Below are 26,064 nucleotides of genomic sequence, written 5' to 3'. Positions count from 1 at the left end.
TTGTGACAGATTTTCATGCCAATATTCTGAAGTCTGCATAAAACAACATGCACATTTTCCCAACAGAGATGCGTTTGTATTAAACAGACTTTCTGCAGATAAAAGGCTTTGCGTGATGACGTAGTGCACATAAAAATTACTTTTGCGGTTAAATTGACATGTACCGAATGAAAAATACAAGTTAGATGGGTTTCCATCGCATTTTCAGCTCTACTGATGGTTTTGTCACAAAAACTGTTGAGTTATATAGTAAACTCTGGTCTTGGTACATTTGCTCTAGCCTACAGCTCGCAGATACAGTGGGGGTAGACTATCTACATTATGAGATTATTATGGATAAGAGCAATATTATTTGTATTTCTCAAACGGCAGCCAAGCATCAATCATCATGTCACCAGAATAATATCCTCCATATTTATTGGAAAGGTGCATCAAGCTCATCACCTTGCACATTTATCAGCTGTGAAGTTCATAATTTATTTAATCTGTCGCCAAATAGAGCCCCACAGTGGAGGTGTCATAATACCCTTAAAACCTAGCGGTCAAACAGGGAAATGTGTCCAATCGCTTTTCCACCAGTCATTGTTCCCATAGCCCTCATTTTAAGTGTTTCTAAAATTCCCTATGGGGAAAATGACTGGTGGAAAAACAATTGGAACCATTTCCTTGTTTGACCGCTAAATTTTATTGGTATTATGACTCATATTGTGGTTCTCTATAAACTACATGGTTTCCCAAAGTCGTAGTGGGAGGACCACACAACATATCATTGCCTGACTCCAAGTTTACTTTGATATGATGGTTATTATATCAATATTTGCACATAAAGGCGTTTCCACCACCATTTGTCGCATAATTAATTTTATAGACATAAAAAGATCCCACCGAAGATCCCAACGAACAAATTGTCTGTCTGCATTTATAAAATTGTACAGGCATCTCATGTTTCCATCAGCCCAGTCGTGACTTTTTCTACGCATCAAGTAATTCATCTGCATGAAATGGTTGGATGGAAACGTGGTTTATGATTGTGATTTACCTCTGTCTTTCTGTCTCTCTCTGCTGCACGTATCAGCCAACCAGACCCAATATTGATGATGATGTAGGCTAAATCAAGTGTTATCAAATGTAATGCTGCTGTGGCAGTACTGTTTATATACAGTGCTTTTGGAAAGTAGTCAGACCACGACTTTTTGTTACGTCACAGCCTTATTCTAAAATAAATTCAGTAATTTTTTTCCCCTCAATCTACACATAATACCTCATAACAATAAAACTAAAACAGGTTTTTAGAAAATGTTGCACCAATTTTTTTTTTTACTGAAATAGCTTATTTACATAAGTATTCAGACCCTTTGTTATGAGACTGGATTGTGTCGAGGCACAGATCTGGGGAAGGGTACCAAAAAATGTCTGCAGCATTGAAGGTCCCCAAGAACACAGTGGCATCCTTTAATCTTAAATGGAAGAAGTTTGGAACCACCAAGACTCTTCCTAGAGCTGGCCACTCGGCCAAACTGAGCAATCGGGGGAGAAGGGCCTTGGTCAGGGAAGTGACCAAAAACCTGATGGTAACTCTGACAGAGCTCCAGAGTTCCTCTGTGGAGATGGGAATACCTTCCAGAAGAGATGCAGCACTCCACCAATCAGGCCTTTATGGTAGTGTCTCCAGAAGGAAGCCACTCCTCAGTAAAAAAGGCACATGACAGCCCGCTTGGAATTTGCCATAAGGCACCTAAAGGACTCTCTGGCCATGAGAAACAGGATTCTCTGGTCTGATGAAACCAAGATTGAACTTTTTGGCCTGAATGCCAAGTGTCACATCTGGAGGAAACCTGGAACCATCCCTACAATGAAGCATGGTGGTGGCAGTATCATGCTGTGGGGATGTTTTTCAGATGCAGGGACTGGGAGGCTAGTCAGGATCGAGGGAAAGATGAATGGAACAAAGTACAGAGAGATCCTTGATGAAAACCTGCTCCAGAGTGCTCAAGACCTCAGGACTGGAGCAAAGGTTCACCTTCCAACAGGACAACGACCCTAAGCACACAGCCAAGACAACGCAGGAGTGGCTTCGGGACAAGTCTCTGAATGTCCTTGAGTGGCCCAGCCAGGAGTCCGGACTTGAACCCGATCGAACATCTCTGGAGAGACCTGAAAATAGCTGTGCAGCGAAGCTCCCCATGCAATCTGACAGAGTTTGAGAGAATCTGCAGAGAATGGGAGAAACTCCCCAAATACAGGTGTGCCAAGCTTGTAGCATCATACCCAAGAAGACTCGAGGCTGCAATCACTGCCAAAGGTGCTTCAACAAAGTACTTTGCAAAGGGTCTGAATACTTATGTAAATATGATACTTTAAAAAAATATATGTATACATTCTCTAAAAACCTGTTTTTGCTTTGTCATTATGTGGATTTATAAGGGGGAAACATGCGAAGGGAGGAAACAAACATATCTAAAGGGGGGAAACAATTTCATAAATTTTAGAATAAGGCTGTAAAGTAACAAAATGTTGAAAAAGTCCTTCCACAAGATAGGACTTGCTACCCAAGCCGGCTGGTCCTTCGTTCTATTGGTTCGGTTGCTAGAGAAGTGACCCAGTTGTTCCGTTTTTTTTGTTCTCCATCTATGGATGCGACCCAGTCGTTCGTTCTAAATGTTCAATTTTCATGGCTGGCAACATTCTTATTGCTAGCTAGCTAGCCAACTATGGCTAATTTGCAGTCACGTCAAAAAGTGCAGCCAGAATATCAGCTGCATTTGAATTTGTTTAAGCTGTTTTACAGAGACATTTATTTGGATACATCCATAACAATGAGATAATGAGGCGCGATTTCGCCTCGCATAGAAAGTGTGTTCTCTCGTCAGGACACTGTTGTTCAGAGGAGCTAGCCAACAACACAGCTAACACAATCGCTTCATACTGTAGCTGGAAAGACTGCAAACTAGCTGCACTTTGTTTCGTTTTGCCTTGTTACAACTGACATTTCTTTGTATATATCCATAAAAATGATGCCGGCGGATTCATGATTGACTGGCTGAGAAACGCTTTTACCTGTAAATGTAGATTATTTGCTAGGGGGCAGTTGATTAGTTTGGGTAATTCATATATTTATGTGCTGCTCTTACCTGTTTGGTCAATGGACATTGTGGAGTTTGACATAATCAAGTCTAAATAACATCCGTGTGAACAGTCGATAACCAAGCTCACCTGCCACACTTCTATCCTCTAAGTGGTTGTGTTGTTTACAACATGAAAGGAATGCAGCGTTCTGTTTAATGATTGGTTGTAAAGTAACAGAACGCGCGTGTTACTTTAACTGTTTTAACACTTTTGTCTGTGTTCTCCACGACTCACTATTTAAATGCTGAATTTCAGGTATATGTGGTAGTCTACCGAACAACAGCTTTTTGCTAACATTTGTGACAGTACTGCACTTGTATGCACCATTATCAATGAGCCCCTTTACCATACAATCCCCTCCCACACTGTCTAACCGTGTACGAAGACAACTGCAGCGCGCTGATAACGTTCAAGTGGATGCTGTTTTGCAGCATCAGAGGCGCACTTCAAAGACCTAGCTTATTTGACGGGGGATGATAAATGATTTGGTAAAACGGACTGTTATTATTTGTTAAACACTGTGGTTAATTATTGCTACACCAGAAGGCAGAATAATTGTGCAGAATATACGATAATATGTATATATTTTTTCGCTTCTTATGGGGTTTTCTTGCTCCTCCGGCAGGTTAGTGGTGTGAGATGTTCATTATTTGCCATGGCAAGAGGTCTGTTTTCTTGGGTCTGGCTGAGGAAGCCTATCTACATACAGGTAAGCCAATGGAACATCTTTCCTATACTTTCTCGAGGTTGGACCATCACCTATTCACTATTGGAAGGTTGATTTATTCATGATACAGTATGGCACTTTCAACATTATATTTCTCTTTTGGACACAATTGAATATACATTAATTTGCAATATTAAAATTTTGGTAGACTATACTTTGGGGCTTTATATTATTGTCATTGTCATCATTAATGCTTGTGTGGTTGTTGCATCTGATACAAATGGTTCCTTTTAATTAAGTATCATCATCATCATTGATCATATTTGCAATATGGCACTTAATGCTTTGTGGTGCCCAAGAGCAGCAATCATTGGTCAAATTCAGTAGGCTACTCGCCGTTGCTGTAGCAACAGGGCTGATCATCCAGTGTTCACACAGGACAGGACACAAGGTTTTTTTTCCCTCCCATGAATTAGAGCACTGCATTCAATCCCAGGGTCTTCTAGCTAAAAATATGTTTTGCAATCTTAGGTTGTAAGCCCTCTTATTTGCATTGTCCGAGTATGAGCTCCTTGTGCTGCTCTCTCTCATATTTACCTCCCATCAAAAATATTGTCTTCATGTTATACTCAACCCCATTCCCTTTATAGTGCACTACTTTGACCAGAGCCCTAGACTTTGACCAAGTATTGCATTATAGGGAATAGTGTGCCATTTGGGACATATTCAATATGAGTATTAGGTCAACTTGCTGTACTACAGGCCTATAATAACTGGTCAATGGTTTGCACATTTTTACAATTCTAGACAAATTCAGTAGATGCTCTTAACTGTACAAGCAAACTAAGAATCATGACTAATTTACATATTCTTGGATTTCCCTGACCTTTCCCCCCAAGTTAGGCACATTTTTCTCACAAGTTACTCGAGACCATGCAGGAGATCCAACCTTTACAAGGCAGATAGTGTTTTCTGCAAATTACAGAGCCCAAGCCTTATGTTGTTTATTTAGATATGGTTAATGTTTGTAGTTATTTTCCCCCAGTGATTCATGTATTTCTGTTAAATAGCACCCTGGTATTTTATTCCATAGCCTGAAACCCCGGCTTTATCATCTTATCTGTCTGCTGAGCTGTTCAGCCAGGAGTCCCACTGTGAGCTGCATTTGTTTTGCTCTCTGTGTGTGCATGCATGCGTGCGGCGTGTGTGCATCTGCCACCTCAGTCTCACGGACCGTTTTCTAGGCCATTTTGCTTCTTCCTAATGAGGGCATAGATTGACTGGAACAGCTTCACTCGCCGGTTGGTAACTCCATAGGAAAAGCTATTTTCATACAAACGTATATAAAACCCCAAGCAGGCATCTTGTATTCTTACTAGGATATATCGATTCCTTGTAATTATGTTTATCTATGCTCCGCGCCGTTTAACAACTGCACTCCCCAGTAGCCTACAGAATTTCCAAGAATGTCACAAATAATGTAATCTCGGCAACACGGAACCAATGTAAACGGCCACGAGAGATTACAAATCATTCAACAGTATCAGACATTGCACTGCATGCCGCTGAAGTTATCACCGTCATCCTACTGTATATTTCACCTCCACATAGGCTACACACTGTGGAAGGCCATGGTTGTCAGGGTGCGGAGAGCTCAGTGGTCCAGCCAAGTATTCCTAAAACTGCTCCATGGAGCCTGTCTGTCTGCCAGGAGACAGGGGTAATCCTGCCATCCTGGCTCCAGTTTACTGTGCTCAGTCATCCAGATCTGATATCCAATGCTCCTTGAGTCCTTGACGCTCAGAGTTAGACTCTGGGAATGACGTATAGGCTGCGTTCCAAATGGCGAAGTTGATATCACCAAATACGTAGCCCTGGCTGCGAGTCTCCTGTGATTTGTCACCTATCTGGCACAGTGTGAACGTGTGATCAGGCACTGCTCTATTTTTGTACGGCTATTAGGAATTAAAACAACAGATGCTCACCCACCAGTTTTATCCCTATGGAGTAAGAGAGAACCAGGTCTGATATACCCTTGTGGCCCGAGCCTACATGAATATGATTGAGGAACTGTGTCGGTATGAAAGTTTAAAGGTTATATGGATGGGTATATAAATAGGACATAGACGAAGGCACAAGACAACAAACATTAGAGAGGGTTATTATCATGACATTTGATGTTGGCACAGTTTAACAGTACTAACTAAAACACGTACACAAGACAGAAAATGGTTCAAAATGCTAAATTGTCTATTCTTGGAAGAATTTGGGTTACCAACATTTTAGTCAGTTCTTCAATTGTAGTTGAACTCAAAGAGATGTGGGGGAGGTTTAAGGAAGAGCTGTCTGTCACGTCTAATCTTTCCACTGCTCTCTCTCCTCAGGGGAACACCTGCGTGCTCCCATCTCTCAATCTGCTCTTCTTTCCATTCTCTGCAGTGCATGACTCTATCAGCGTTTGTTCACGAACCAATACAATGTCTGAGGTCTAAGCTTTTCCCAGTGGACTTGGTGGGAGCCAAAAGAAATCAATATTATTTAAGATGCAACATTTTGCTGTTGTGACAACTATTCTGCTATTCTGTGCATGCATGCTTGTGAGTGTTTGCATGCCTGCGTGAGAGATGAAGAGAGAGCTAGTGTTTGTATTATTGCATGCATGTACAGTGGGGAGAACAAGTATTTGATACACTGCCGATTTTGCAGGTTTTCCTACTTACAAAGCATGTAGAGGTCTGTAATTTTTATCATAGGTACACTTCAACTGTGAGAGACGGAATCTAAAACAAAAATACAGAAAATCACATTGTATGTTTTTTAAGTAATTAATTTGCATTTTATTGCATGACATAAGTATTTGATACATCAGAAAAGCAGGACTTAATATTTGGTACAGAAACCTTTGTTTGCAATTACAGAGATCATACGTTTCCTGTAGTTCTTGACCAGGTTTGCACACACTGCAGCAGGGATTTTGGCCCACTCCTCCATACAGATCTTCTCCAGATCCTTACGGTTTCGGGGCTGTCGCTGGGCAATACGGACTTTCAGCTCCCTCCAAAAATGTTCTATTGGGTTCAGGTCTGGAGACTGGCTAGGCCACTCCAGGACCTTGAGATGCTTCTTACGGAGCCACTCCTTAGTTGCCCTGGCTGTGTGTTTCGGGTCGTTGTCATGCTGGAAGACCCAGCCACGACCCATCTTCAATGCTCTTACTGAGGGAAGGAGGTTGTTGGCCAAGATCTCGCGATACATGGCCCCATCCATCCTCCCCTTAATACGGTGCAGTCGGCCTGTCCCCTTTGCAGAAAAGCATCCCCAAATAATGATGTTTCCACCTCCATGCTTCACGGTTGGGATGGTGTTCTTGGGGTTGTACTCATCCTTCTTCTTCCTCCAAACATGGCGAGTGGAGTTTAGACCAAAAAGCTCTATTTTTGTCTCATCAGACCACATGACCTTCTCCCATTCCTCTGGATCATCCAGATGGTCATTGGCAAACTTCAGACGGGCCTGGACATGCGCTGGCTTGAGCAGGGGGACCTTGCGTGCGCTGCAGGATTTTAATCCATGACGGCGTAGTGTGTTACTAATGGTTTTCTTTGAGACTGTGGTCCCAGCTCTCTTCAGGTCATTGACCAGGTCCTGCCGTGTAGTTCTGGGCTGATCCCTCACCTTCCTCACGATCATTGATGCCCCACGAGGTGAGATCTTGCATGGAGCCCCAGACCGAGGGTGATTGACCGTCATCTTGAACTTCTTCCATTTTCTAATAATTGCACCAACAGTTGTTGCCTTCTCACCAAGCTACTTGCCTATTGTCCTGTAGCCCATCCCAGCCTTGTGCAGGTCTACAATTTTATCCCTGATGTCCTTACACAGTTCTCTGGTCTTGGCCATTGTGGAGAGGTTGGATTCTGTTTGATTGAGTGTGTGGACAGGTGTCTTTTATACAGGTAACGAGTTCAAACAGGTGCAGTTAATACAGGTAATGAGTGGAGAACAGGAGGGCTTCTTAAAGAAAAACTAACAGGTCTGTGAGAGACGGAATTCTTACTGGTTGGTAGGTGATCAAATACTTATGTCATGCAATAAAATGCAAATTAATTACTTAAAAAATCATACAATGTGATTTTCTGGATTTGTGTTTTAGATTCCGTCTCTCACAGTTGAAGTGTACCCATGATAAAAATTACAGACCTCTACATGCTTTGTAAGTAGGAAAACCTGCAAAATCGACAGTGTCTCAAATACTTGTTCTCCCCACTGTATGTGAGAGGACTGTAACGTACATATTCCATGTTCGTGGCCTGTTGAACCAACTACGCAGTATGTAAGTGAAAAGTGAACAACTGGCCCAAAAGCTGTCGCAGTGTTGAGTCAGTTTGGGGATGGGGTGTGTCCGCATCCAGGAGGGGGTGATGGGGTCTTTCTTATTGCCTGCTGTCTGACTCGAATTGGGCTGAGTCAGATCACCAAGGCAGTGCATAGCTCCTTCACACAGCACCGACAGAGAGAGTGTTACATCTCCCAGAGCCTGCACCATGCACACAGAGACTTTGTGATTCCCAAATGGCACAGTATCCCCTATATAGTGCAGTGCTTTTGACGAGAGAGAGAAAGTCCATCCAGTACAAGTCAAGGGGTTTTCTTTTTCTTTAATATTATTTTTAAAGTGTTAAACAAATCAAAATATATTTTAGATTCTTCAAAGTAGCCACCCTTTGCCTTGATGACAGCTTAGCCCACTCTTGGCATTCTCTCAACCAGCTTCACCTGAAATGCTTTTCCAACAGTCTTTAAGGAGTTCCCACATATGCTGAGCACATTTTGGGTGCTTTTTCTTCACTCTATGGTCCGACTCATCCCAAACCATCTCAATTGGGTTGAGGTCGGAGGATTGTGGAGGCCAGGTCATCTGATGCAGCACTCCATCACTCTCCTTCTTGGTCAAATAGCCCTTACACATCCAGGAGGTGTATTGGGTCATTGTCCTGTTGAAAAACAAATGATAGCCCCACTAAGCCCAAACCAGTTGGGATGGTGTATCGCTGCAGAATGCTGTGGTAGCCATGCTGGTTAAGTGTGCCTTGAATTCTAAGTAAATCACCGACAGTGTCACGAGCAAAGCAACCCCACACATCACACCTCCTCCCCCATGCTTCACGGTGGGAACCACACATGCAGAGATCATTCGTTCACCTACTCTGCGTCTCACAAAAACACGGTGGTTGGAACCAAAAATCTCAAATTTGGACTCATCAGACTAAAGGAAGATTTCCACCAATCTAATGTCCATTGCTTGTGTTTCTTGGCCCAAGCAAGTCTCTTCTTCTTTTTGGTGTCCTTTTAGTAGTGGTTTCTTTGCCTCAATTTGACCATGAAGGCCTGATTCACACAGTCTCCTCTGAATAATTGATGTTGAGATGTGTCTGTTACTTGAACTCCGTGAAGCATTTATTTGGGCTGCAATTTCAGAGGCTGGTAACTCTAAGGAACTTATCCTCTGCAGCAGAGGTAACTCTGGTCCTTCCTTTCCTGTGGTGGTCCTCATGAAAGCCAGTTTCATCATAGCGCTTGATGTTTTTTGTGACTGCACTTGAAGAAAATGTCTAAGTTCTTGACATTTTCCGGATTGACTGACCTTCAAGGCTTTTACCAAATAGGGCTATCTTCTGTATACCACCACTACCTTGTCACAACACAACTGATTGGCTCAAATGCATTAAAAAGGAAAGAAATTCCCCAAATTAACTTTTAACAAGGCACACCTGTTAATTGAAATGCATTCCAGCTGGTTGAGAGAATGCCAAGAGTGTGCAAAGCTGTCATCAAGGCAAAGGGTGGCTACTTTAAAGAATCTAAAATATAATTTGATTTGTTTAATACTTTATTGGTTACTACATGATTCCATATGTGTTATTTCATAGTTTTGATGTCTTCACTATTAGTCTACAATGTAGAAAATTGTAAAAATAAAGAAAAACCCTTGAATGAGTAGGTGTGTCCAAACCTTGGACTGGTACTGTATATACTGTGTTCTATTCTACTGTATTTTAGTCAATGCCACTCCGACGTTGCTCGTCCTAATATTTATATATTTCTTAATTCCATTGTTTTACTTTTAGATTTGTGTGTATTGTTGGGATTTGTTAGATATTACTGCACCGTTGGAGCTAGGAACACAAGTATTTAGCTACACCCGCAATAACATCTGCTAAATATGTGTATGTGACCAATAACAATTGATTTGATAAACCCCAAGGTCCAATGTAATGCATGAAAGTCAGTATTTAGAGGACAAGCAGCGTTCCAAATGGAACCCTACTCCCTATAAAGTGTACTTCTTTTGACCAGGGACAATAGGGCAGTTAATGCACGATACAAGGGAATAGAGAGCCATTTGGAATGCACACTTGCTCTTTCCCCACTAGCAGCCTATGGGATCCTGTATAGGAGAGAGAAATGCATCATCACAGAGTTGAAATGAAAGCCCTCAAAGCAGTGATTTTTAAAGGCCAACCACATACAGTTGAAGTCGGAAGTTTACATACACCTTAGTCAAATACAATTCAACTCAGTTTTTCACAATTCCTGACATTTAATCCAAGTAAAAATTCCCTGTCTTAGTTCAGTTAGGATCACCACTTTATTTTAGGAATGTGAAATATCAGAATAATAGTAAGAGTGATTTATTTCAGCTTTTGTTTTTTTCATCACATTCCCAGTGGTTCAGAAGTTTACATACACTCAATTAGTATTTGGTAGGATTGCCTTTACATTGTTTAACTGGGGTCAAATGTTTCGGTTGGCCTTCCACAAGCCTCCCTCAATAAATTTGATGAATTTTGGCCCATTCCTCCTGACAGAGCGTGTAACTGAGTTAGGTTTGTAGGCCTCCTTGCTCGCACACGCTTTTTCAGTTCTGCCCACAAATTTTCTATAGGATTGAGGTCAGGGCTTTGTGATGCCCACTCCAATAATTTGATTTTGTTGTCCTTAAGCCATTTTGCCACTACTTTGGAAGTATGCTTGGGGTCATTGTCCATTTGGAAGACCCATTTGCGACCAAGCTTTAACTTCCTGACTGATGTCTTGAGATGTTGCTTCAATATATCCACATAATTTTCCTCCCTCATGATGCCATCTATTTTGTGAAGTGCACCAGTCCCTCCTGCAGCAAAGTACCCCCACAACATGATGCTGCCACCCCCATGCTTCATGGTTGGGATGGTGTTCTTCGGCTTGCAAGCCTCCCCCTTTTTCCTCCAAACATAACGATGGTCATTATGGCCAAACAGTTCTATTTTTGTTTCATCAGACCAGAGGACATTTCTCCAAAAAGTACGATCTTTGTCCCCATGTGCAGTTGCAAACCCTAGTCTGGCTTTTTTATGGCGGTGTTGGAGCAGTGGTTTCTTCCTTGCTGAGCGGCCTTTCAGGTTATGTCGATATAGGACTCATTTTAATGTGGATATACATACTTTTGTACCTGTTTCCTCCAGCATCTTCACAAGGTCCTTTGCTGCTGTTCTGGGATTGATTTGCACTTTTCACACCAAAGTACGTTCATCTCTAGGAGACAGAACACGTCTCCTTCCTTAGCGGTATGACGGCTACGTGGTCCCATGGTGTTTATACTTGCATACTATTGTTTGTACAGATGAACGTGGTATCTTCAGGCGTTTGGAAATTGCTCCCAAGGATGAACCAGACTTGTGGAGGTCTACCATTTTTTTCTGAGGTCTTGGCTGATTTTCTTCTGATTTTCCCATGATGTCAAGGAAGGAGGCACTGTTTGAAGGTAGACCTTGAAATACATCCACAGGTACACCTCCAATTGATTCAAATGACGTCAATTAGTCTATCAGAAGCTTCTAAAGCCATGACATAATTTTCTGGAATTTTCCAAGCTGTTTAAAGGCACAGTCACCTTAGTGTATGTAAACTTCTGACCCACTGGAATTGTGATACAGTGAATTAGAAGTGAAATAATCTGTCTGTAAACAAATCAAATGTATTTATATAGCCCTTCTTACATCAGCTGATATATCAAAGTGGTGTACAGAAACCCAGCCTAAAACCCCAAACAGCAAGCAATGCAGGTGTTGAAGCACGGTGGCTAGGAGAAATTCCCTAGAAAGGCCAAAACCTAGGAAGAAACCTAGAGAGGAACCAGGCTATGAGGGGTGGCCAGTCCTCCTCTGGCTGTGCCTGTGGAAAAATTACTTGTTCATGCACAAAGTAGATGTCCCAACCGACTTGCCAAAACTATAGTTTGTTAACAAGAAATTTGTGGAGGGGTTGAAAAACGAGTTTTAATGACTCCAACATAAGTGTATGTAAACTTCTGACTTCAACTGTATGTGTTTTCCTTCAGAGTGTTGTCCATATAATGGCTTTGCAGTTGGATTCAATTTACATCACCTACCCACGCAAGAATCAATATGAAAACAGTACATTGTGTAGTTTCTGCGTTCTCTCAGCTTTGGTTTGTAAAAAACACTGGAAAATCACTAGGACACAGATTATGCTCACGCTAAACATCTTTGTTGGCATATTTCCAAAGTGTAATGTATCAGGTCTTCAGATTACTTGACCTGGGAATGCTACAGGAAAGTACAAGGAAAGCTGAAGATTACGCTGGTAGCCTGGTACTAAACTTATTTTGTGGAACACTTCCAAAGTCAAGTGTATCTCGTTCTCTCTGAGGCAGAGTAAGAGATCAGCCTGCATGTTGAATAGTAGAGTATTGTACTCACCATTCTGTTGTAATTGAAATGCTGAGCAGCTGTCGGTCCTGTGGAGCGCTGTTGAGGTGCTGGTGAATATTTGTGGTGTAATATCAAGGCACTATTGCTGGGAAAACACTGTGATCTGTAAAGCACCAACTCTTCACAGCAGTATATATGGAAAAACCTGCATGCACAGAGGAAAAGGGCATACATTGATGCCACTGTATTTACCTCTTGCTGCTCGGTCCACTGATCAGGTCTAGGACTGCAGAGAGAGGCGCAATGAGAACACACAGACTGGGCTGTCCTCTCCTCTGTAACTATTCCCCAGGTTGTTGCTGTAAATGAGAATGTGTTCTCAGTCAACTTACCTGGTAAAATAAGGGTAAATAAAAAAAAATAGAGGAAACTCAGACCAGTATATGCTAAAAAGATGTTGCTCTGGACCTGCAGTCACAATAGAGCAGTGACTTGTGACTAGTCAGTAGTCAGAAGTAATATAGACTCCACAGCTCTCAACACTGTGAGATGACCAAGTGCTCCCCCAGACAAAGAGGAGGAGGATGAGTGTGATGGACTGACATTACAGTTAGAGTGCCATTGAAGAGAGAGAGAGAGAGAGAGAGAGAGAGAGAGAGAGAGAGAGAGAGAGAGAGAGAGAGAGAGAGAGAGAGAGAGAGAGAGAGAGAGAGAGAGAGAGAGAGAGAGAGAGAGAGAGAGAGAGAGAGAGAGAGAGAGAGAGAGAGAGAGAGAGAGAGAGAGAGAGAGAGAGAGAGAGAGAGAGAGAGAGAGAGAGAGAGAGAGAGAGAGAGAGAGAGAGAGAGAGAGAGAGAGAGAGAGAGAGAGAGAGAGAGAGAGAGAGAGGCAGATTGAGAAGAGTCATCTTTACTGTCACTAATAGAGGGTGGGTGGTTGGGTGATAAAGGGATAGTGAATGCATATCTGTCCAGTCCCAGTCTTATGCATCATCACTAATAACATAGTTCTTATAGAGACTCTCTTTTCCTGATATGCATAAGGGGTCATCTTTAGAAGAAGAAAGTGATGTTGTCAAATGTACATCACATTATAGGTGCCTGGGGGAAAAAACATGCAGCAGTTCACCTTTGCTTATAATCATGTAGGCTAATCACTTAGCCTACATGATTGTAATGAAATTAGGGAATTGAGTTAGAGATGTGGTTACAGATCCACACAAAGCATTACGACAGAGATGGAAGGAGAAAGTCAAAGTGCTGTATTAAGTTGAGAAGAAGTGCACAGAAGACGAATAAATACAGAGAGCGAGAGAGACAGAGTCATGGCAATAAAGCAAATTGGAACTTAAAAAGAGGGAGAGGCTGGGGGAGTCCATCACTGTCAAGCCTTGGACATCGTCATCATTATTAGATGGAATAGAAAGGGTCGCTGAAGATCTGTTATTCCTCCACTCAGCTAGTTTGTTGCGTTGGAGTAATGCCATTATCGACCTACTGAGACCATTTATAGAGACCATGTATAATCATTATTAATCAGGAAGGAAGTATTAAAAAAGGCAATAACAATTTAGAGTGTGTCAGAAAAATACACACAGAGTGTACAAACATTAGGAGCACCTGCTCTTCCCATGACATAGACTGACCAGGTGAATCCAGGTGAAAGCTATGATCCCTTATTGATGTCACTTGTTAAATCCACATCAATTGGTGTAGATTAAGGGGAAGAGACAGGTTACAGAAGGATTTTTAAGCTTTAAGTAAATTTCATTTAAATCAAATTGTATTGGTCACATACACATGGTTAGCAGATGTTTTTGCGAGTGTAGCGAAATGCTTGTAATTTAGACATTGATTGTGTGTGTGTGCCATTCAAAGGGCGAATGGACAAGACAAAAGATTGAAGTGACTTTGAATAGGGTATGTATTAGGTGCCAGGTTTGAGTGTGTCAAGAAATGCAACGCTACTGGGTTTTTCCATGCTCAACAGTTTCCCGTGTGTATCAAGAATGGTCCACCACCCAAAGGAAATCCAGCCAACTTGACACAACTGTGGAAAACATTGGAGTCAACATGGGCCAGCATCCCTGTGGAACGCTTTCAACACCTTGTAGAGTCCATGCCCCGACGATTTGAGGGCAAAAGGGGGTTCAACTAAATATTTGGAAGGTGTTCCTAATGTTTTTTACACTCAGTGTAGATTGTACAGTATTGTAACTGTCTCTCTGTACCTAACCATGTGTTACCACGGAGAGCAATTGGGCTGTTGATTACTAAAGTAAGGATTCTAATTCCAAATTCTATGGGAAGAACACTCTGAGGATGTGCAAAAGACACCCTATGGGTCCTGGTCAAAAGTAGTGCACTGGGCTCTGGTCAAAATATGTGCACTATATAGGGAATAGGGTGCCATTTTGGCCTGTATTCATGGATGCCAAGGAAAGCCAGACTTCCCCAACAAAATTACCAAGAAAAAAACATTTAAAATAATTTATCTTTTGTCTCTCTGTGTTTCATAATTTCCCTTCAATTTGCAAAAACCTGAATGTATCTCACTGGAGAAAGCATCCAAGTGAGCGAAACAGCGCCCCTCTCTCTCTGTATGTGTAGGCCATCTATCTGATGCTGTCTGGTCCAAAAGAGTATGACATTGTTGCCGCCTGTAGCATAGAATACAGGGGAAGCCAATCAGCGTTGAGCTCAACTGTGAAGGGTCCTGGTGTACTTAAAAAAAGTGTCAAGGGAAGCCAGTTTGGATTTGATATCACTCCGATCACATCGCATCGAGAGCATACGTCATTGACAGAAACTTGTTGTGTGTCTCATTGAGTTGTTTTCTTCCGGTGGCTAGCTAGCTAGCCAAAACTGTCCCTTTTTTAAATTAGCCATGGGATGGAGATAGGGATTTGGACTTGTGGTTTTAGGCTACATAATTCTCCGTACTGGCCAACGATTTTATCCAACCATAAATTCATACATTGTTCCCCTGGCCTGAGAGGATGGAAGTTCAATATGTAGCTAAATGTAGAAGGCTAATGATTAACCTCTGTGTCCCTATACCTGGACGGTTGTTGCTAACATGCGCTAATGTGACTAGAATGACGTTGTAAGTAACAGCCAACTTTCCAGGACATAGACATGTCTTATATAGGCAGAAAGCTTAAATTATTGTTAATCTAACTGCACTGTCCAATTTACAGTAGCTATTACAGTGAAAAAATACAATGCTATTGTTTGAGGAGAGTGCACAACAACAAAACTTATCACGGCAACTGGTTTGATACATTTATCTCTGAAGGTAAATAATGTACTTACATTCAGTAATCTTGCTCTGATTTGTCATCCTAAGGGTCCCAGACATAAAATGTAACATAGTTTTGTTTGATAAAATACATTTTTATATTCAAAAGTAGAAACTGGGTTTCACAGTTTGAACCTCTGCTGTGTCCCATAAAAGGAAGTTAGGCTAGCGAGCAAGCATTTTCGCCAGTAGCCTAGAACAACAAAAAATGTAAGTGTGTACTGTATGACAGAGTGGTAGAGTGTTTCGTCAACATGAAAGAGAGGAGGATGGCATTGGCGTTTCTCTACAATTAGGGTGAGTGAATGTTGTTTTTTCTACTTGCACGAACACACACACACACACTAAAATCAGAACCATGAGGGCCTCCCGGGTGGCGCAGTGGTCTAGAGCGTGGTAGGCCCAGGCTCTGTCGCAGCCGGCCGCGACCGGGAGGTCCGTGGGGCGACGCACAATTGGCCTAGCGTCGTCCGGGTTAGGGAGGGTTTGGCCGGTAGGGATATCCTTGTCTCATCGCGCTCCAGCGACTCCTGTGGCGGGCCGGGCGCAGTGCGCGCTAACCGAGGGGGGCGGGTGCACGGTGTTTCCTCTGACACATTGGTGCGGCTGTGTTAAAAAGCAGTGCGGCTTGGTTGGGTTGTGCTTCGGAGGACGCATGGCTTTCGACCTTCGTCTCTCCCGAGCCCGTACGGGAGTTGTAGCGATGAGACAAGATAGTAATTACTAGCGATTGGATACCACGAAAATTGGGGAGAAAAGGGGATAAAATGTAAAATACAAATATATATAAATAAATAAAAAAATCAGAACCATGGACAGCCATATCATATTTAACTTACTTTGATTGGACTAAATTGTTCTTGGTATCTTTTAGTTGTCACTGTATTAGACTAAGCATTGGTGATTTGATGATGTTAAAATGTTGAAGCTGGAATAGTGGAGGCAGCTCCTGTTTTCTTTGCGACTTGCGGTAACGCTCTGTGGTTTTTAATTATTAGTTGTTTGGTAGTCCGAAAATGTCAGAAACATTAACTTGCTTGACCATGCTGTAGGTCATGTAACTGTTTGTTACATGCAATATGCTTTGTGTAGTTCACCAGACAGATGTTGCTCTCCGGTTTTGTGATGAAACAAAGGTGTGGTTGAATTTATTCTGCCACTGTATCTTCTTATTGTCTCAGCCTTAGTCCTATATAACAATGTCGCAAGGCATATGAACTAACAGGTTATAAAGTATACAAAGCAATTATCACAACACATAGGTTGTAATATGGCATTTTTTTCTGGCTTGGCTTCCCCAGGGATTTTATCCACGCACTGATGTATGGGACACAGCCTTTGTCAGTTAACAGGGCTGTATTGACTCCCTGTCCCCAAACACACTCTGTTTCTCTCTCTCTTTCTCCCCTCTCTCCCTCTCTCTCCATCTTGCTCTCCCTCAATAAGAGGTGTTATTTTTGAATCGTTTTCTCTTTCTATGAATCTCACGTATCACAGCCTGACAAAACAATGTGTGTGTGTTATCTGTCTCTCACCTCATCTATTTTGCATAATTGTTATCATACTTAATCTCACTTAAACTTGCATATTTCATGATGCCCCCCCAGTGATGGAGCTATTTATATCCATTCATTCATTCATTGGATAACTAGACTACTGGTACTAGACCAGCCTGCTTATTAAAATGACTGGAAATCCCTGTAGTGCTCAGTGATTCTCCTGCTTTCAATATTCCAAAATGCTACTGATCTTAAGTATTTACACAAGACTATTTCTAGTCATGTCTTCTATAAAGATTTGTGCCATATTTCTCAACTTCACATTCGTACTTCCTTGATAATATGATTGATCCTTATTGCAACATAAAGGTGGGGTAATACTTAGCCTACATATCCAACATTTTCAGCATTTTATGATATTTACTCCTCTGTGCATGTTCAAACATGATCTAGATCAGGGACGACTAAACTGGGGCTCAATCTTCCCAGGCCCGTGGCGATGTTTCGTTTGGCCTGCCACCCCCCAAAATATATATTTGTAGTTTTTAAGAAGTGGGGTCTCAACTTACTGTTAAGAGACTGCATAGTACACGGTTCCCCAAATGGCATTCCGTGGGCCGAATTTGACCCGCGAGTGGTTTTATTTGGTAAGTTTTCTGAGCTAAAATAAAATGAATTATATATACATTTCTTTCCATTGAAGGACATTAAAGATTGTAAAAACACCAGGAAATCAGCTCCAAGAGATTTAATTTAACAAATATGTTCCCAAGTATTCCCACGCATAAGAGAGATGTGATAGTATGCAAATGTAAGCAAGGTTTTACATTTTTATGTTTTAGTCAAACATTATACTGTATTTGTTTTGGCTTCTTGCGGTTAATTTGCAGTCTACAAATGATTTGTAATTGTGTTCCGGCCCCCCAACCATCCGCTCAAGAACAAATCGGCCTACGGCTGAATCTAGTTGATGATGCCTGGCATAACCTCCAGATGAACTTCAATGTCATACAAGTCTCCTTCCGTGGCCTCCAACTGCTCTTAAATGCAAGTAAGACTAAATGCATGCTCTTCAACTGATCGCTGCCCGCACCTGCCCACCCGTCCAGCATCACTACTCTGGACAGTTCTGACTTAGAATATGTGGACAACTACAAATACCTAGGTGTCTGGTTAGACTGTAAACTGTCCTTCCAGACTCACATTAAATATCTCCAATCCAAAATGAAATCTAGAATCGGCTTCCTATTTCGCAACAAAGCATCCTTCATTCATGCTGCCAAACATACCCTTGTAAAACTGACCATCCTACCGATCCTCGACTTCAGCGATGTCATTTACAAAATAGCCTCCAACACTCTACTCAACAAATTGGATGCAGTCTATCACAGTGCCATCCGTTTTGTCACCAAAGCCCCATATACTACCCACCACTGCGACCTGTATGATCTCGTTGGCTGGCCCTCGCTTCATACTCGTCGCCAAACCCACTGGCTCCAGGTCATCTACAAGTCTCTGCTAGGTAAAGCCCCGCCTTATCTCAGCTCACTGGTCACCATAGCAGCACCCACCCGTAGCATGCGCTCCAGCAGGTATATCTCACTGGTCACCCCCAAAGCCAATTCTTCCTTTGGCCGCCTCTCCTTCCAGTTCTCTGCTGCCAGTGACTGGAACGAACTGCAAAAATCTCTGAAGCTGGAGACTCTTACCTCCCTCACTAGCTTTAAGCACCAGCTGTCAGAGCAGCTCACAGATCACTGCACCTGTACATAGCTCATCTGTAAATAGCCCATCCAATCTACCTCATCCCCATACTGTATTTATTTATTTATCTTACTCCTTTGCACCCCAGTATCTCAACTTGTACATTCATCTTCTGCACATCCTACCATTCCAGTGTTTAATTGCTATATTGTAATTACTTTGCCACGGCCTATTTATTGCCTTACCTCTCTTATCCTACCTCATTTGCACATGCTGTATATACATTGTTCTACTGTATTATTGATTTTATGTTTGTTTATTCCATGTGTAATTCTGTGTTGTTGTATGTGTCGAACTGCTTTGCTTTATCTTGGCCAGGTCGCAGTTGCAAATGAGAACTTGTTCTCAACTAGCCTACCTGGTTAAATAAAGGTGAAATAAAATCAAATAAATCAAATAAAAAATAAATAAATAATAGAATACACAACATGCAATTTCGAAATTTGGTAGTGCATCAGCAGTTTTCCTATTGTTATGTCAGTCACTGACAGTCAATCAATTAGCCCATGTAAGCTAACATTTTATTGATTGCTAGGTATGTTAGTCTAGCCAGCTATCTAAACATTGTAGTAATCATGGCCAAATTATTTCTTTTATTAGTCACCCTCACTCAGATATCATATGAACATGGCATACATAAGTCATGGCAAAATGTGTAGAACTGCAGGAAATTTGCATTATTAGCATTAAAACTGCACAACGCTATAGAGGCGGCCCGGCACATATCAAGTTATAAAAAATCTAATTTTATTGGCTGCCTACACATATTTTGCAGATGATATCTCAAATGCAACAAAATGCCTATGTTCCTAGCTCCAACAATGCAGTAATACCTAACAATACATGCAAATCCCCCCCCCCCCCCCCAAAAAAAGGAATGAAGAAATATAGAAATATCAGATTGAGGTTTTAAGCTCCTTTTCTTGCAATTCATTGATTTTTGCTTTGTCTAATGGGTATTCATGTGATATTTTAGTGACTCAAACAACAAAATCTATGGTCTAAAAAAACGTTAGCTTACATGGGCAAGTTGATATGGATATTATAAATAGCTCTCTCAGGTATGCAGTGACTGACATGACAAGAAGAAAACTGATGATGCCCTACCCAAATTTTGAAATTACACATTGTGCATTCTACTATTACAACTGTTAAAAGTAAGTTGAAAGACGGACTGAGTTCCTTAAAAAGAAATATATATATATATATATATATACTGTATATATGGGGGCTAGGGGAGGCGCATCCCACTGTTTGTGAACCTCTGCATTACAATATGAATCCTGTTCTTAACACATTGATTTCGACAGACCATTTACATGTCTGGAAGTGTTCCAAAAAGATTTTGTTCATTCACTCAGTAGTGATTGCACGTTTATTTCTCTTGCTTGGTTAAAATACAATAGTCTAAAACCTCTGATTTGTTGAAAACAGACTAATTTAATGACGTAGTAAACCATGTAAGCAAGCATTACATTTTCTTTTGACTGCACACTGCTGAGACATACCATTATGATATGTTACATTTCGTATAATATGTATCAATTTGTGGATGTCCATGATCCATTTTGCATATGTTACAAATTACAATTCATATGATGTTACAAATTGCAATTCGTATGATATTTTATGAATTTCAATTCGTACAATATGTTATGAATTTCCAATATGCATGATATGTTACACATTCCAATTTGTTGTTGCTAATGTTAGTTAGGTGGCTAACGTTAGCTAGGCTAGGGGTTACGGTTAGGTGAAGGGGTTAAGGTTTGGGTTAATGTTAAAGGGTTAAGGTTAGGTTTAGGGGAAGGGTTAGCTAGCATGCTAAGTAGTTGCAAAGTAGCTAAAAAGTAGTAAGTAGTTGCAAAGTTGGTAATGAGCTAAAATGCCCATCCTTCCACCCCGACCAACCACCCTTGAGTAACCTTCTGTCTTATGTGACCATACCGAACCTAACATAGCATACTAATTTCAGTGTCTCGGATTTACATTTACTATGTTACGCCTAGTCTATGAGACCAGGCTGGCACACAGCAAGTTGTGCAAGAAAGCAATGATTCTGATTTTTCCTTGGTGCACCCGGTTTTACCACCTGACTACTTTTTACTTGTGGATGACGACTTCAGAAATGTAACTTGACATTGTGTTGATCAGTCTGCACAAATTTGGAGTATAAGAATGACAAGATGGCAGGAGAGAGAGCATATGCCAGAGCCAGGGCTGTTACCTGACAATATTACCGCTACACCGGTAGTCACGAGTCATGACCGCAGTCAAATTCCACTGTGACCGTTTATTCATGGTGTCCCTGGCTTAATGTACCTGGCTTCTCCAAGTTCTGATGCTGCTGATGGTCATTAGTAGCCTACCAAACTTGCTAACTGCCTGGTCCTCAGCACTCTATTGTCCCTTTAATCACTCTGACATCAATGCAAATGTAATCGAAAATCTAATTAAACACGTCATGAGCTCATGTTGCGCAACATTTCTATAGGCTATGCAATTGCGTGATGGCGTCTATTAAAGAGAGGAAGATCCCATCAGCTAGGCCTACTATATTTATTCCTCAACTTTCCCACTATTAAGCACACTGCTTTGCTTTACAACAGAAGTATAACCTATCTGGCTGGCATGAAAATGAACCACGGGAAAAGCATCCTCCATTCGCTATTTAAGTGCATAGATGACATGTCTTTTTTCCCAGCTGCCCCTGTTCCGAGACAGGTGAATGATAATTGTCCATTCTAAATAAAAACTCATTTCACACATATATTATTTAGTATATGTAAAAGATAAGATTAAATTAAGAATAGTCTGATGGGTGACAATATTAGTATTAATGTTAATGAATGACATTATCACTTGTGAATGATTTCCTGCATGTGCAGTAAGGCAAGAAACAGCACGGGTATTATTATTATTTTATTTTAAAAATCATAGTCACACACCTCATGTAGCCTAGTCCTTTATAATAAAGCATTACATGCATAATCACATTTGTGGTCACTTTGGAGAATGGTGTTTTCCATCTAATTGATTGCATTTTGGAACATTCACTCTTATAGCCTACTGCCGTGTGCTCATTGCTGTGCTCATAATGTATAGAAATAGCCTAATAGTTTATCAACATCTAAAGCTGAGCATTCTGTTCTGTTCTTTGGTGTTTTTTGGGGGAATATTTCTTTCTCGAACAGAATAGGTCAACTTTTGTACTATGGGGGACAGTAGATTGACAAAAGCTAGTGCTTTTGCTGTTCATTAGGCCTACTCATCTTGTTGGCTGACGAAAAGTAAATGTGGACAGTTCTTCTAACATCTTCAATAGGAGCCATGGAATTCGATAAGAAGCCGATGTTTCTGTCTTCATGTGTAGCCTACTTTGGAGCTGAGATGCCTGTGAGAAGGACCCAATCACGTGACGGGCATTAGCTAATAAGAATTGAGATGTGAGTGAGAGGTGCTTTAGAACAAGGCGATTGGCAGCAGGGAGAAGATAATTATAATTATTATATCCAGCCCAAGGGCACTGTGAGGGAAATTGTATGTTTATGTATCAAATCAATGCTATTTTTATGTTTATGTATCAAATCAATGCTACTTTCTAATAACTAATTAGATAGGTTCATACAGGTGACTGACTGATTGTGTATGGAGGAATCGTCACTATCACTGATCCTCAACTTGGCAGTAAGCCCAGAATATTGCTATGGGAACAACCGAGGTACCTCAGTTTCAAGGTCTCAACTTGGAGAGAGAAAAGGCCTTGTGAGGTATTGGTCAGTCACATGTGCGAGCCACTGGTAGTGATGAATTAATTATGTTAACTCATGCAAATATAACTTGTCTGTGTATAGCCGTATAGAAGACAACTGCAGGGACCACACCAGTAGAGTTTCTGATAGACCTGTATGGTGTGCAGAGTTTGTTGTAACCTCTCCAGCTTGCTGATAATAAATAGGGAATAATTTTAAGATTGGCTTTAGGTGTCCCTGGTGTTGAATTTCCACCACAGCACAACGGCCACTGGCATGGATTTTTTTCAGTGGTGTAAAATACTTTAGTAAAAATACTTTAAAGTACTACTTAAGTAGTTTTTTGGGGTATCTGTACTTTACTATTTATATTTTTGACTACTTTTACTTTACTACATTTTACTCCATACATTTTACTTGATACCCAAAAGTACTCGTTAAGTACTCGTTATGCTTAGCAGGACAGAAAAATAGTCAAATTCACGCACTTCACGCATTCACAACCAAACATCACGGTCATCCCTACTGACTCTGATCTGGCGGACTCACTAAACACACATGCTTCATTTGTAAATGATGTCTGAATGTTGGAGTGTGCCCCTGGGTTTCCGTAAATAAAATAAAAACAAGAAAATGGTGCCATCTGGTTTGCTTAATATAAGGAATTTGAAGTGATTTATACTTAAGTATATTTTTAACCAAATACTTTGACTTTTACTCAAGTATAATTTTACTGGGTGACTTTTACTTGAGTAATTTTCTATTAAGGTATTTTTTACTTTGACTTAAGTATGACAGTTAAGTCTGACAGTACTTTTTCCACCACTGGATTTTTTAGATGCCGCCTGGAAATTCGAAGCATTCTTGTCAAATTGAGAATGAGAGACTGATGAAGTGTGTGCAGCCTGCATAAAAAGAAAGCAGAGCTCATGCCTTTCATGGAACTTTTTTCAAATCATCATTAGAGTCGCATCATGCAGTCTTAGAATGTATTAACCCTTGTGCGGTGTTTTTGTTATTCACCCAATGTTCGCGGGTCTGATGGACCCACAACATTATTAGGTTTTTAAAACAATACAGCCATAACAATTTACATACAATTTCCGTACATCTCACTCATATATATATATATATATATGTATGTGTATATATATATATATACACTGCTCAAAAAAATAAAGGGAACACTTAACTTCTACCGAGTCAGAAACCCGGATCCGGGAGCACCCCCCACCCCCCACCAGTAAAAAAGCTGAATAGCATAGCTAGCATAGCGTCACAAGTAAATAGTAGCATCTAAATATCATTCAATCACAAGTCCAAGATACCAGATGAAAGATCCACTTCTTGTGAATCCAGCAATCATTTCTGATTTTTAAAATGTTTTACAGGGAAGACACAATATGTAAATCTATTAGCTAACCACGTTAGCAAAAGACACCATTTTTCTTTGTCCACCATTTTTTCTCTCCACCAGTAGCTATCACCAATTCGGCCAAATAAAGATATTGATAGCCACTAACCAAGAAAAAACCTCATCAGATGACAGTCTGATAACATATTTATTGTATAGGATAGTTTTTGTTAGAAAAATGTGCATATTTCAGGTAGAAATCATAGTTTACAATTGCACCCACCATCACAACTCGACTAGAATAAATACAGAGAGCAACGTGTATTACCAATTTACTCATCATAAAACATTTCATAAAAATAGACAAAGCATAGCAATGGAAAGACACAGATCTTGTGAATTCAGACAATATTTCAGATTTTCTAAGCGTTTTACAGTGAAAACACAATAAATCGTTATATTAGCATACCACATGTGCAAACGTTACCCCAGCATGAATCCAAGGCAAGGGGAGCGATAACGTTATGATCACCAAAATATATTAATTTTTTCACTAACCTTCTCAGAATTCTTCCGATGACACTCCTGTAACATCATATTACAACATACATATAGAGTTTGTTCGAAAATGTGCATATTTAGCCACAAAAAAACGTGGTTATACAATGAGAATAGTAGCAAAACTGGCCTGAAAATGTCGGGCGCTATCTTTGAGAGTGATCTAGTCTAATCGATAGCTAATCATAAACTTGACTAAAAAATAAAGGGTTGACAGGAATCGAAAGACAAATTAGTTCTTAATGCAATCGCTGACTTACATTTCTAAAATTATCCTTACTGTGCAATACCGGGTCCGCCAAGCGAAGCTACACATAACAAAATGGCGATATATGCGTTTAAAATTTTTCAACAGAACAGCGATTTATCATCATAAATAGTTCTTACTGTGAGCTGTTCTTCCATCAGTATCTTGGGCAATGTATCCTTTCTTGGATCTAATCTTCTTTTGGTCGAAAGATGTCCTCTTGTCCGTCGAAATGCCCACTAACGTTCGACCGGGACCCCGAAACGTGCCCGGCGCTTCAAAGTGCATCACAAAGCAATGCCTCAAAATCGCACTAAACGGATATAAATTGCTATAAAACGGTTTAAATTAACTACCTTATGATGTTTTTAACACCTATAACGAGTAAAAACATGACCGGCGATATATAAGTGGCTAAACCAACGCTTGGAAAGAGAGCCAGTCCGACGTCCATCTTGCTTCAGGCGCAGCAGGAAAAGAACGGTACATCCGGTCTTTCGCGTTTTATACAGGCCCTGATTGCGCAATCGACTCCATTCAAATTGTCACCTCTTACTGGCATCTAGAGGAAGGCATGGGCAGTGTTTGTATCCTCATAGGATTTACAGGGACTTTAAAACTGACCTGGGACCAGAGGCCAAAATTTCTGAAATCTCTCTCCATATCAGGAAAAGTGCTGTAGAATGAGTTCTGTTTCACTCAGAGACATAATTCAAACGGCTATAGAAACTAGAGAGTGTTTTCTATCCAATAATAACAATAATATGCATATTGTACGAGCAAGAATTGAGTATGAGGCAGTTTAATTTGGAGACGATAAATGCTAACGTTGAAACAGCACCCCCTATATTGAGAAAAGGTTTTAAACAACACAATGTAACTCCAAGTCAATCACACTTTTGTGAAATCAAACTGTCCACTTAGGAAGCAACACTGATTGACAATAAATTTCACATGCTGTTGTGCAAATGGAATAGACAAAAGGTGGAAATTATAGGCAATTAGTAAGACACCCCCAAAAAAGGAATGGTTCTGCAGGTGGTGACCACAGACCACTTCTCAGTTCCTATGCTTCCTGGCTGATGT

General features: G+C 40.8%; 1 protein-coding gene across 2 annotated transcripts in view; it reads left to right on the top strand.

The window, feature by feature from the left end:
• Positions 1–3,207: 3,207 nt before the first annotated feature.
• The window catches only part of LOC139578633 (divergent protein kinase domain 1A-like), a 37,087-nt gene continuing 14,230 nt past the window's right edge, over positions 3,208–26,064 (top strand). Inside the window, exons 1-2 of one of the 2 annotated variants that reach the window (XM_071406498.1) lie at positions 3,208–3,614; positions 3,752–3,835. In XM_071406498.1, coding sequence (XP_071262599.1) covers positions 3,600–3,614; positions 3,752–3,835 — 99 coding nt within the window. In that variant the 5' untranslated portion in view covers positions 3,208–3,599. The remainder of the gene's footprint in view (positions 3,615–3,751; positions 3,836–26,064) is intronic. The other variant, XM_071406499.1, reaches the window with a different exon arrangement.

The sequence above is a fragment of the Salvelinus alpinus genome, chromosome 6 (genome assembly GCF_045679555.1).
Source record: "Salvelinus alpinus chromosome 6, SLU_Salpinus.1, whole genome shotgun sequence".
Lineage (NCBI taxonomy): Eukaryota > Metazoa > Chordata > Actinopteri > Salmoniformes > Salmonidae > Salvelinus > Salvelinus alpinus.
The sequence above is the reverse complement of the archived record's forward strand: the minus strand, read 5'-3'. Positions and strand labels throughout refer to the sequence as shown.